Source organism: Hyposmocoma kahamanoa, unplaced genomic scaffold, assembly GCF_003589595.1.
Source record: "Hyposmocoma kahamanoa isolate Upper Pololo Valley unplaced genomic scaffold, ASM358959v1 100021, whole genome shotgun sequence".
Classification (NCBI taxonomy): domain Eukaryota; kingdom Metazoa; phylum Arthropoda; class Insecta; order Lepidoptera; family Cosmopterigidae; genus Hyposmocoma; species Hyposmocoma kahamanoa.
The window spans coordinates 4,895,189-4,907,626 of record NW_020653200.1 but is presented as its reverse complement, the minus strand read 5'-3'; the positions used below and the strand labels follow the sequence as shown (position 1 = coordinate 4,907,626).

At 34.3% G+C, this 12,438-nt stretch overlaps 1 protein-coding gene across 1 annotated transcript in view; it reads left to right on the top strand.

Moving 5' to 3' along the window:
- The window catches only part of LOC113240485 (sodium channel protein Nach-like), a 41,919-nt gene extending 37,870 nt beyond the window's left edge, over positions 1-4,049 (top strand). The window contains exon 14 of the mRNA XM_026477813.1: positions 3,750-4,049. Within this exon, the coding sequence (XP_026333598.1) occupies positions 3,750-3,988 (239 nt within the window). The 3' untranslated portion in view covers positions 3,989-4,049. The remainder of the gene's footprint in view (positions 1-3,749) is intronic.
- Positions 4,050-12,438: the final 8,389 nt, after the last annotated feature.

Below are 12,438 nucleotides of genomic sequence, written 5' to 3'. Positions count from 1 at the left end.
ACGGTAAGCCATATACGCCCCGAGGCCGTAGAAATTTGACACAAATCCGACGTTGACAAGCGCACAATAACAATTGGACTTAAGTTAAAAACTACAATTTTGCAGGTTCTTTGTAGTACTTAAAGAGAAATATTAAAATTGTGCGCAAAGATATATATTTTATTTTATTCTTAAATAATTCGTTTTATACTTTTATTTTGTTTTCAGAATATTATATGATAGGGTGAAGTACATATCATGTAACAAATTAACAAGTTCTTTAGACAATATCCTTAGTTGAATCGTATTTTTTGTAAGACCATTATTCAATAGTAAATACTAAAACATTGATCTAGCGAAACTGTTCCCCGTTTCTCCTAGTTACCTCGCCATAAACAAAACGAAAATGAAAAACATTGGATTACGATTACAATATTTATCATTGTAACTATAATTAGCTTCATTTGATCATCTGATAAAATTATATGTTTAACTGTCACAATATAGAAAAATAATTTGTTACGGGTAAATAATCATTTTACTATAATCTGTTATAGCAATATAATAGCGTCGTAAATTCTAATAAGATAATTGCAAAAAACACACACAAATTACCATCATTGATGTAACTAATTTCATATTCATATGGTCACTATTATAGAGTTATCACTAGGGATCAATACTTCGGATAAATATGCGGTATAAACTAGAAAATATGTACATATAATATGCGCAAAAAATCTTAAAATATGGAGATAAAAATACAACTGTGTGAAATTAAACTACGCTGTATTAAAAAACAAATCAACAAATTTTATTCCACTTCAATCTGATTTTCGTTACGGTTATTGTTACAATACACATTTACATGTTTTTTTAAATTTCAAATTTAAAATTCTGTTCGTTCGAGTAACGTTTTGTACTGGCTGAATGACCTTTCGACGTCACAGGATGTGACTGGAGCTAACTTAAATTTACACAAGTCCACAAGTGAATAGGTCACGTCTAGATTGTCTTCTAATATTCGGTACAGTACACTGTTAATTTTTATTCAAGCACGCACCTTTTTTTTCAATTAAATCAAATATCACGTAATATTGAAAATATGGATTATTGCAAGTTTCGTGTAGAAATATGGTCTAAGCCTGTAAATGTGGACAAATATTGAAAATAAAAGTCACTTCTTTATTCGAAATATTATTATTTTTGTAGAAAACAAATTAAAGAATTTCAATCATTGAAATAAAAAATATGTAATTACATATTAATCCGGGCTCTAGTTACCACTTTCGTTAAAGCTAACACAAAATTATTTTCCAGAGATCCGAATACTCATACTGATAACATAGTAACGAATATTGCTCACGTCTATTATATAAGTAAATAGATAACTACGTATGGTAATGTAATTAAAATTTGTTCAAGTGCATTAAAATTGTGTTTCCCAGTGTACTTATAGCTTTCAACTTTCTGGGGATAGGACCAATTCATTTATTATAGACTCGATGTCGAGGGAATTAACGTGAGGTATGGTTAACGATTCGATGTAAGATGAGCTTTTCCACCAGACTGACACACTAAAAAAAACAACGCTCTAGCCTACTATGAAGTGATCGAAATATTGATTACATTTATTTTCCTGACGAGACTGAAAGTCTAAAGAACAGAGGAGAAGAAACGGAGAGAGAGAAAGACTGAGCGCTAACGTAAAATCGTTACTCTTTGAGGTTATTTCTGCCTATGATATTTTACCCAAATGTTGTAAATGATATGTACTTATAAACAAATGTCTCAATAATTATTTACTAGTTCTTCGTAGGGAATTTACAATTTACTGATTTGAAAAGGGAATTGCTTAACTATAAATTAAATAGATCCTTTCTTACTTTTTAATCGTAATGTAATAGACACTGATGTAAGATGCTTTTCTCAAACCATCTCGGAAATATTTGAATTATTTTCAAAAAACGATGCAACTATCGGTTTGAGCTTGGATATGACGTAACTATAACCATTTCTGCTTGGCGCTTTATTATACATACTTTTAATTCTATCTAATAACAATGAATTATGTAAACAAAGTAAAGAAAAAGTGTCAGGCAACCATCTATTAGCATTTGTCCGCAATTGAGAGTATAAGATAAAACAATATTTTTTGTTTCGTTTTTTAGACTCGTGTATAATAAACTCATGCTCGTCAGGCAATCCTCGACTTCAAAGCCTCTATAATAATATTCTATTTCACACACGTATCTACATGCATACATAGGTATATTTTGAAATACCTATGTTGTACTTTGTTAACATACCACCATTATTGATTTAAGTACGTACATTAAATAGGTCAAGTTCACAGGTTATAGGACCTTTACATTCTCGCGACTTAATATTGTTATTCGTAATGAGTACATTTCTTTTGAATTAATTTTAAGTCGGAGTTGGAGGTCGAGCCGTAATCAATGTAACGAGTATAATGTGCAGACTTTTAGCAGTGATGCAAACGCGATACACTAGCGATGCAGTCTCTAATCGTCTACCTTTACACACGTGCGATTTTAAGCAGCGATGCAAATGCGATGCTGCACTTGGGTTTCATAGGCGATTGCATCGATGCAATAGCGCGTTTGTACCTATGCAGTCGCGCGTTTGTATCGATGCAGTCGCGCGTTTGCATCGATGCACTCGCCTATAAATCGCAAGTCTAAACTAACGTCGTGGTAAACGCGTTGCTAAAAGTCACCGTGTGTAACCACTCTAATCTACTCTGTATTTAGGAAGTGAAACTATTTTTCCGGATGTAACCTGTTTACAGGTCCATGGTCACGGTTGATGACTGTACCACCTCGGTCAACCGTGACCATGTGACCTGTAAAGGGCCCGAAACGTTGGTTTGTTTGATAAAAACAAATGTACGCGATTTAAATCTGGAAAAATAGTTTCTTTTCCTATGTGTAACAATCGCGAAAACCTAACTACTCTGTATTTGTTTCCGATGTCAAAACATGCGCGTTATCACAGACCAAATAAATACATTTGATTAATAAATATAATAAAATATACAATAAATATAAATACAATAAATTAATGCATTTTCCGTGCGCACTATGCGCACTATTGCACTGTAATATTGTATAGTTGTTGGTAATGTTAATAAGCGTATTATTAAAATAACCAACGTGTATTAAATACTAGCTGGTGCCATAAACTTCGTTTGCGTAGAAAATGTACTTCTCTACAGTACTATACAAATTTTCATAGTTTTATTAACTCTCCGAACAAACTTTTGTCCCCTATTTCACCCCCTTATGATTTATTTTTGTGATAAAGAGTAGCCTATTTCCTTCTCCTATGTCCCATTATATACAAAAATCCATCAATATTGGTTTAGCGGTTTAGATTTGAAAATGCAACAGACAGAGTTACTTTCACATTTATAATATTAATATGAATTTGCATACTTTTTATGTTATTACATACACACGCTCATATTTAGTACAGATAGTGAAGTTTCTATTTAAAGAATTTGAGAAGTTTGTAGAGTATGCTGTTAAGTTTTCAAAGGGTGACGCGTCTAAGTTTCATAATGCAGAAAGTTCCACATCGTTCATTACCTGTACCTTACTAGCTATTAGTGCTTATAGTTTCAAAAGTTTCAAAAGCAATAACTTAAATTAAATTTTAGAGTGCTTCTTTTTTATGCAAAATAGATGAATTTATACGGAACCCTTTACTATTTCCTGTTTATAACTTTAACAATGTTTTGTTGACAGCGTCTTTCGGTGGTCTTCTTAGTCTCTTGCTTGGCTTCACGCTCATCGCCGGATTCGACCTGATAATTTTTTTCTTCTTTGGCGTCGTCTACAGTTCTGACATTTGTTTCAACAAGGATAAAGCGAAAAATGAACGACTTGATAATAATATTAGTATGGGTTCTAAAGGTAACAAGATATATGTCCAAGAATTTCGTTCTAATTTTGCCGGGAAAGCAGCAAAACACGGTAAATGGTAAAAGGATATTAGATTTTAAATACAGTTAGTCAGAGTCGGTATAAAAAACGCTCACCATTTTGGTCCTCTTTGTCATAAATAACGCATTTCGAGATATTGGCACAGTTTTTTTCCTTTGAAAAATGTCAACTATGATGATTTTGCTAAACAATAAAACTGAAACTAAATAAGAATCATTAAAAAAATCCGCTTACAGGGGTTTGCAGATCTTGTTTCGCTGATTGCAGATATGTAAATAACTTCATTTCGCTAAAAATGTCGATTGAGTTGTTTATGTTAAGGACGACAGATTTATAATGTGTAGCTTTATTACAATTTTAAAAATCTAAGGTATTTGGGAATTTGTTGATGAGAAATTGAATATTAAATCGAAAATAAATGGAAGAGCTGCTATAGTCTTAAAACCATACTATGTCACCTTTTCAATGTCAATTTGTTGATTGCTGGAAGGTTACCTACATAGGGTGCTGCCACACGAAGTGCTTAGTTTGCGTGGTACGTGTGCCAACAGTTCGCAGAGTTCCGCAAACTTGAGCTCAGTCCGCCATTTTCGCTTTGTACGTTATGGTCGTGCCAATTATCTCGCGTAAAACTAAATGCCTTGTTTTGTTACTTTGCACTTTGCACACTTTTGTTAGTCGCACTTGTATTATTATCTATGGCGGTGTTGCGTATCATCATTCAGACTTATTTTGTTTAATTTGAATAAATTTTCAATTTTCTGTTTATTGTAATAATTTTTTTGTTACTAGAAACGAAGTAAACATTGTACCGCTACAACATGATTGCTTCTTGTTTGGAGAATTTAGTAAATAATTGTTATTTTTTAAAATTTGAAACTGCGACCATTCATTATCAAGATTTCATATTGTTTCAAATTGTGAATGTGTGAGATTTGGCGACAGCGGTTCTGATAGTATAGGCACTTCCATTGTTTTTTTCATCCGTGAGTGCTGCAATTATAAACTATAACTATGAAGTATTATTGGTATTGGTATTGGTGCAACGGGCTAGTTTCCGCAACTCGACGTCGAGGCGCCTATTTTGCGTGTGAAGTAATAATGAAAAAGTTTAATAAGAAAAAAAAATTAACAAGAAAATTAATAACTGTAACACAATAACTTTGGCAATATTAGTGAAAACAGTTCCGCAGTTCACCGCTAGATGGCACTGGCGTAGAAAGCGCAATTCCGGAATCGCTGTGATAAGATTTTCCCTTAAGTAATGACCTGCCACCAGTATTTTGTATGAAATTGATCGATTCAACGATTGCGCATCTACGGTTATCCTCACTAAGCGGAAGCATCGTGAACTCGCGCCCATCTTTCGGGACAGGTAAGGAACTCCTCTGAGTGAGTGTCTTTTTGTAACATTCGCACCCACCGGGACTTGTCGCGGGCTCTGCGCCGCGCTTGCATCCAACGGGACGAATCTCTTTTATTGGACACCATTGTATTATAAGCCAGATTGCAAGCGGTTGTACTATAAACCACATCTTCACCAAGTTTCGTCGTTTGATTCCTGGACGTAGTAAGGGGGCACCAGCTAGCCAAACGAATCTCTACCACCCTGTACACCCCCTCCTACTACATAACTAATAAAAATTATACTAAAACACTATGGATCACAATAGTACAGATGACGAAGACGCTTGGCTATATTGAACCCAGGATTTATTTAACAAGAAATTAACGTTACTCGCATAAGTTAAACGCTTTTTTTTTTCATTTCAACCTTGTACTCGTACGATGAAAATAAACAGAAGACAGTCAAACTTGCCCGTCATTTCTACTTTGCAACATTGGAATCAAAACGAATTCAAATATCATTCCATTCTGAAGAATAAAAAGTCATTTAAATATGTCACAGTTGTTGGAAGATAAATTTGATTTATTGTTAATAACAGAGAGTATAATATTGAATTATGCGAGCAAAAAAGCAAGTCTTACAAAAATCTTGGGAACACGAATTCCAATACCAAAGACGTATTTCCGCGTAGACGTAATGAAAAAGTCACTTAAGCTTACGTTACTTTACTGTATCCTATATGTGTACCTATTTGTGTGGGTACTTCATACAAATGAGGCCTTTTCAAATAAGACGCTCTCTAAAACCCAGTAAAATTCTTGTACTCTGAATATGTATTGGTATAGATAATGCGTTCTTTGCAAGAGTTGGGATTGTTCGTTTTTTTTTTTTTTGGTAAAAATTAATACCATACGTTCCCTACTGTATTTGTACTTTAATCATAATTATAATCAATTAATAAAAGATAAAAATTAATTTCATCTTTATTTATTATCTGTTCTTTGTGGGTATAATTACTTATAATATCAACAAACCCGCTTAGTTATTTATTATATTAGGATAGCGATATGTAAAATACATGACATTAATATATACACTAATATTAATGTTCACATATCGCTGTCCTAATATACCGTCAGATAATGTTATTAAAGCGCGAATGTATTTATATTCGCGCTTGTATTTGTATGTATTTATATACGCGTTAATAAATATTGCTATTATTTTTGGAAATCATTAAAGTGTTCATTATGTCAAAGATTTACTGTTTTTTGGTACGACTAGTTTCCATCTATATTTGAAATTTTGCAATACATAAAGTTTTGTGTTCTTGCATTGAAATTGTAAAGTAAAATATAGGCATTCATTAGTACACAGTTTTTAGCAATTAATATTGTAAATAAAATTCTTTTATGTAATTAAAGTTTTAAACTGTCATAAAATGTGACTTATTGGAGTACGATTTCGAACCTTTAGTGCCATAAGGCGTTATCGTAATATGAAAACTTTTCAGGAGAGAGGATCAAAGATTCTATGAACGATAATAGTCTTTAACTTTTTTATGCTTAAATTGTAGATTAATAAAATTTAAAATATACATAATTTGTTTCATATAGTTCTATAATTTTTACGTGACAAAAGCAATTTTCAAATATGATTAGAATTGGCTTTATTGTGTCAATGCCATGAATTACTGGTTGAAGTTACATCAAAATTATCGTCTAAAACTAGTGACATGTAGAAAGCTTTACTCGTAATAAGTAACAAAGACAAGATTTTTTTCGGCAAGGGGATTAAATTGCAAATATTGGTTGCGGCTCGGAGGTTGCAGATTCAGAACTAATATTTCCTTGACATCGAAGAGTTTGCGCTTCTGCTGGATTCCTTTTTTATATCAAAAGTCGTCCAGTCTTCGTCTGTATCAAATATCGTATTGAAACGTGAGCAAGCTTAAGATTGAATCACGAGTGAAGGGAAGTTCAAAATAGAATTCTGAGCGTAGCTACGGTTTCAAGGCACGAGACGCAAAACAACTTTTCTGCCGAGCGAAACACGCTACTTTTCACTTCACTGTAAGGAAAAAAGGGGGATGAAATAAAAACGATTGAACTTATAAGAAATCAGTTTTAATCAACAAAATTATTTATCATTGTCAATTTAATGTCAACTATAATAAGAATAAATTATACCAACGGATTTATATTATATAAATAATGTACGACAAATCGCGTAATTGAACGTGTCTTTTTTTTTTCATCGAAAGAAAAAGTTAGTCATCATCAAGGTCGAATCTCGAAAACCTTTTCCACACTAGCGTGGAAAAAACAATTCTTTTTCCGTTTAGGTACCTACATAACAAAGTATTAGATATTTAGAAATAATCTAAATTGGGTCGACAATCGATCGACCAAGGCGGTTACTGAGTGGTATCCGGTAGGAGCGAGACGTCCTCGAGGCTGACCACCTGCTAGATGGTCGGACGATATTGTCGGGGTGGCCGGAAGATTGTGGATGAGATTCGCACAGGACCAATTGAGCTGGCGTGCAAAAGAGGAGGCCTATACCCAGCAGTGGGTGTTAACAGGCTGAGATGATGATGGTGATGATGATGAATCTGAATCAATCACCATAGTATGCTAAAGCAAAAGATTATTATTATTTATTTTTTTTCGAGTGATTTACCAATTGGGAATAGACTACTACTCACGACACGTCGCATGGTTGATTGCGTAACAACGTCAACGTGTAGCGTCTAACGAAATGAAGCACAATAAACACACTTAACCTGATTTATGAGTGCCTACTACAGCTTTGACAAAGTGTACTTAAAAGATTTCAAGACTTTTGGCGCCCTTGCATGTAAAACATGCCAAGCTAATAGCGTCTCATTGCGTTTTCTTGTTTGTTCGCTAAAAAATGTTCGCTATTTCAAGGCTAACTATATATAACATCACCACAAAACACAGAATCACAATAATTTATTTTTTTACTAATATCAAAATATATAAACACAAGTAATGTGGACTAACAGGACAAACTCAGCATTGCAGATTTTCAAGCTTCACTTGTAGCTGTTCGCTTGCTGCAGGGTGATGTGCGGAGAGTACACTAACTACATAGTGGAATAAGAACCAATATGGTAACTTCCATATAAAAAGTAGTTGCGCGGCTTATATGTGCGTACGCCAGCCGCGCACCGTGTAAGGACGCATACATTCGCATATTCTAAGGCTGCACTAAGCCTTAGCGCAGGTTGTCACACGCGCCATTCGTTACAGAATTGAAGCGTTCGTTTGGCGATTGGGTGTTTAAAAAATGGCATGACATATTAGACGTATTTAATTTTGTGTTTATGGCCTATTAAAAAGACTCGACTCCATTTTACAGGACTCGACTGTAAAATGAAGGCTAGAGGTTCGGGTTTTTGTGAATAAGACTCAGTCGTTATACCAACAGATTAGTACAGCTGGCACGCACTCGCATGCACACACAGGTACTTGCACGCACGCGAACGCACTCCCAGGCATTCGTACGCACTCATTGGCATGTATTGCATTTGACAAGCATTATTTCAATATAGTATGAAAACACATTGTGCTAAATACTATAGATTTTTTCTAATTTGGTTTACAGCCTTTCCACTGAAGTCTAGATATTGATGCGCTGAATAGGCGGGAGTTGCCCTCCTTGTTCTTATTCTACTATGCTAACTATACCTACATTAACACATTCTCGCGAGCTGCTACGAGCTAAGTGTAAGTGATGTACACACGCCAGCACATAAAGCTACACATTGACGTATCTTGTTCCGTTTCAATGAAGGCGATTTTCGAACAAAAATGTGTAGTCTGATGTGCCGTTGTCCGTACAACAACGTACTACTATTACGTCGTCATTCAATCGAAGCACGTAAGAGAACGCTATTTGGCCGTTCAAAATTTTGTTTTGAAAATATAAATGTGTTTATTGTTTATTATGCTCTCCATTTAATACGTAAGGTGACTTTTGTGACTTACCTAAAGTTGGTTTTTCACGGCCTGTCAATTGGTACTTGGCGTCACCGAACCGATTTGTGCGGAAGGGCACGTCACAAGCGATCCTGAGACATTTCTCATGGCAGGTGCCATACGGCGCATGTGTGTCCGCCGCGCCGCAAAGTGACCAGACATGACGAATGCGTGTATTTATTCCAATTTTGAATTTAATTTGTCCACTCTATAAGCGCTGGTCTGCGGAATCACGCGTCGCTTTGTGCCGCCGCTCGCGCGTTTACGCCGCGCCCTAAATGTTATCAATTCGTCGCGGATCAGGTGAACAATCACGGACTAGCACCCGCCCTGTGGTACCATTATGTGAGAGCTGGTGCGGGGTGGGCAGGTAGTAAGAACTCCAGCTAAAGATCTCATATTATTAGGATGGACGTAGGTCATAGTGTGAAACGTTCATTTAAAGAGACATGTTTATTGTACGATCTCCAGAATATAAGTGACAAAATAATACAATTTAAAATAAAACGTACACTTAATTGCTATCCAAGCAATACCCATCAGTTGTTGCAGTTAGACTATAAATATACGACTATCTATACTTCAAAGAACAAAACCGGCAACACGCACGTAAAAGGTAATCGTACTTGATGCAGACTAAGTTCTTTTTTAACCGGCTTCAGAAGAGGACGAGGTTCTCAATTCGACTGTGTTTTTTTGTGTGTATTTACAAGATTACTTGTTTGTGATTTGGCATTTGTGAACCGATTTTGATGATTCTTTTTTTGTTGGAAAGAGGGTACCTCAGTATTGGTATCATTTAAATTTGAAGAAAATATTCCACGCTTACGTAACGTTTCAATAAAGCTTGGCAAATAGATGTAATTCAACATACTTTTGAGGTAGGTTTTTTTCTATAAAAAAGTTATAATTATTCATAGGGCAAGCGTGCTCCATCCAAATGAATATGATCTTATTTTAAATAGGTAGGTACTAGTAATAAAACACAATGAATTTGTGTACACGCGATTTAAAAATTAATATCTAATGTCGTCATTTCCTCGTTAAGAATTGTGGTTTTGTAATTACACTGATTAAACCTTTTTTTATATAATTTATGATTGTGTTTCGTTTCGATGCCTTACTTTCTCAAACACGTATGTATCGTATAAAGAGTGATTACTCAGGAGAAAAAACTTGCTAAACTTGCTATTTATTATAAAAGTCTTATCAAGAATTTGGATGCATTACTTTAAGAATAGGTAAAAGTAAGTGTGCGAATATGAAGGGAATGTGATGTGAAATCGGCCTTAAAAATTTGTATATAGTTTATGCTTTAACATACGAGTTTGAAAAAGTAAGGCGAGGATATCATCGTTAAGTCTTCTTTTATTTAGTTTAAATATTCGTAATAACCTAACTGTACGCAAATTATTATTGCCAATAAAAACATTTTCTATAGATTTAGAAAAACCATAATCCCAAGGAAAATAACGAATGCTTACTTGATTTTTTTTATCACATCTACTTAATAAAATTAACTAGAATCATAAAATATATGCACGGACATGTTTCCAAACGAGTATTACGTATCCTACCTATTATTACTCTATCCATAGGAGCCGTGGAGTAGTCTCTAGCAACAATATTTGTCAAGTCAAAATACGGTTTTGCACATGACGGACACCAGTAAATGGAATACTTTGTATTTCAGATTTTAGGGTAGATCCTACGTTTAGCGGAATATTAGTAAAAAAATAAAATAAGGCAGTCTTTTAAAGACTGGCCGGCTGATGTACCTTTATATTTGAGGTCTAATATGAAAATGGAACAATTTCTAGAGGGCAGTCATTTTTTTCATTCCCTTGTCTTAATTCCCAACTAATATAGGTTTGTCGAGTGGTGCGCGGTTGATTATGCGTTCTTGTAAATTTAATAAAATGTATATTTAGATTCAATTCTAGTGTAATCTGTGATCCGGCATTTAAGACCACACTCATACATCATGTCTAAACACTGATTACGTATGCTATCCATTAACCTAAGGTCAATATTGAAATCTCCTAGTATAATTAGGTCATCGGAAGGATATTGGTGCAGTGTACATTGTAATTCTCTAAGAATTTTTTTTCTGTTTGTAGAAGGAGGCCTGTATATCCCACATATGTAAAGTATGGTGTTATTAATAATAATCTTTCCCAATAAAATTTCATAGTTACTAGTTGCTACGGAAATAGAATGAAAGTTATGTTTTTAGATACATAAATAATAATTCCACCTCCTCTTTGTTTTTTTCGTAAATTAGTGTGCATATTATAACCGGGTAGTTCGAAGAGTGATTTAACACTATCTGATATATTGACCTCTGACAATACTATCACATCAATACTTTGAGAACAACTATTTACTAGGTGCATAAGCTTTGAAAAATTTTTTATAATGGACCTAATATTAACGTGAATACAAGTAAAACTACGTGAACTCTTAGGAATACAATTCCAATAATCGGCTAAATCAATACAGTTCTTAATTTCTGAAATGTTATCATTGTACTCGTATGAAGCCATTGATAAACAAAAATATTAAATGTACCTTCAGTTTTATACGTACCGATAGGACTTAAGACTTTAATTGCTTTAGTTTAGACAAATCACTTTCACATCTCACAATAAGTACCTTTTCGTTATCGTTCTTTCTTGCCAACACTTTACCTTCTTTGCACCAGACGTATTTGTACACACCATTGAGTTCTTGTTTAGTTTTCCATAGGAGATTTTTATTTAAAGGAGTGAGCATTTCTCTTGCGTATATTCTACCGTCCATGTGATTGGTGATAGTTGATAACAAATCTTTAACTGTAATTGTAGCTTCCTTAGTAGCTTGTAACCATATTGACTTCGTACACTCATCTATTAATGTAACTTGTAAAAGATCTGGTTTTCCTGCGCGTGGCGGCACTCGCCTGGCTTTTAAAATTTGAGATGCCTCACAACGGTTCTTCTCCGAATTGATTTTCACACTTATATTACGAGTTATGGATTGAATGTTTTCTTGTTGCTGAAACGGCACACCCACAATCTCAATTGTATTACATATTTGTTTTTGATCAACTTCGTTCATACGTTGCTCTAAGACATTGACCCTGTTTTCAAGATTT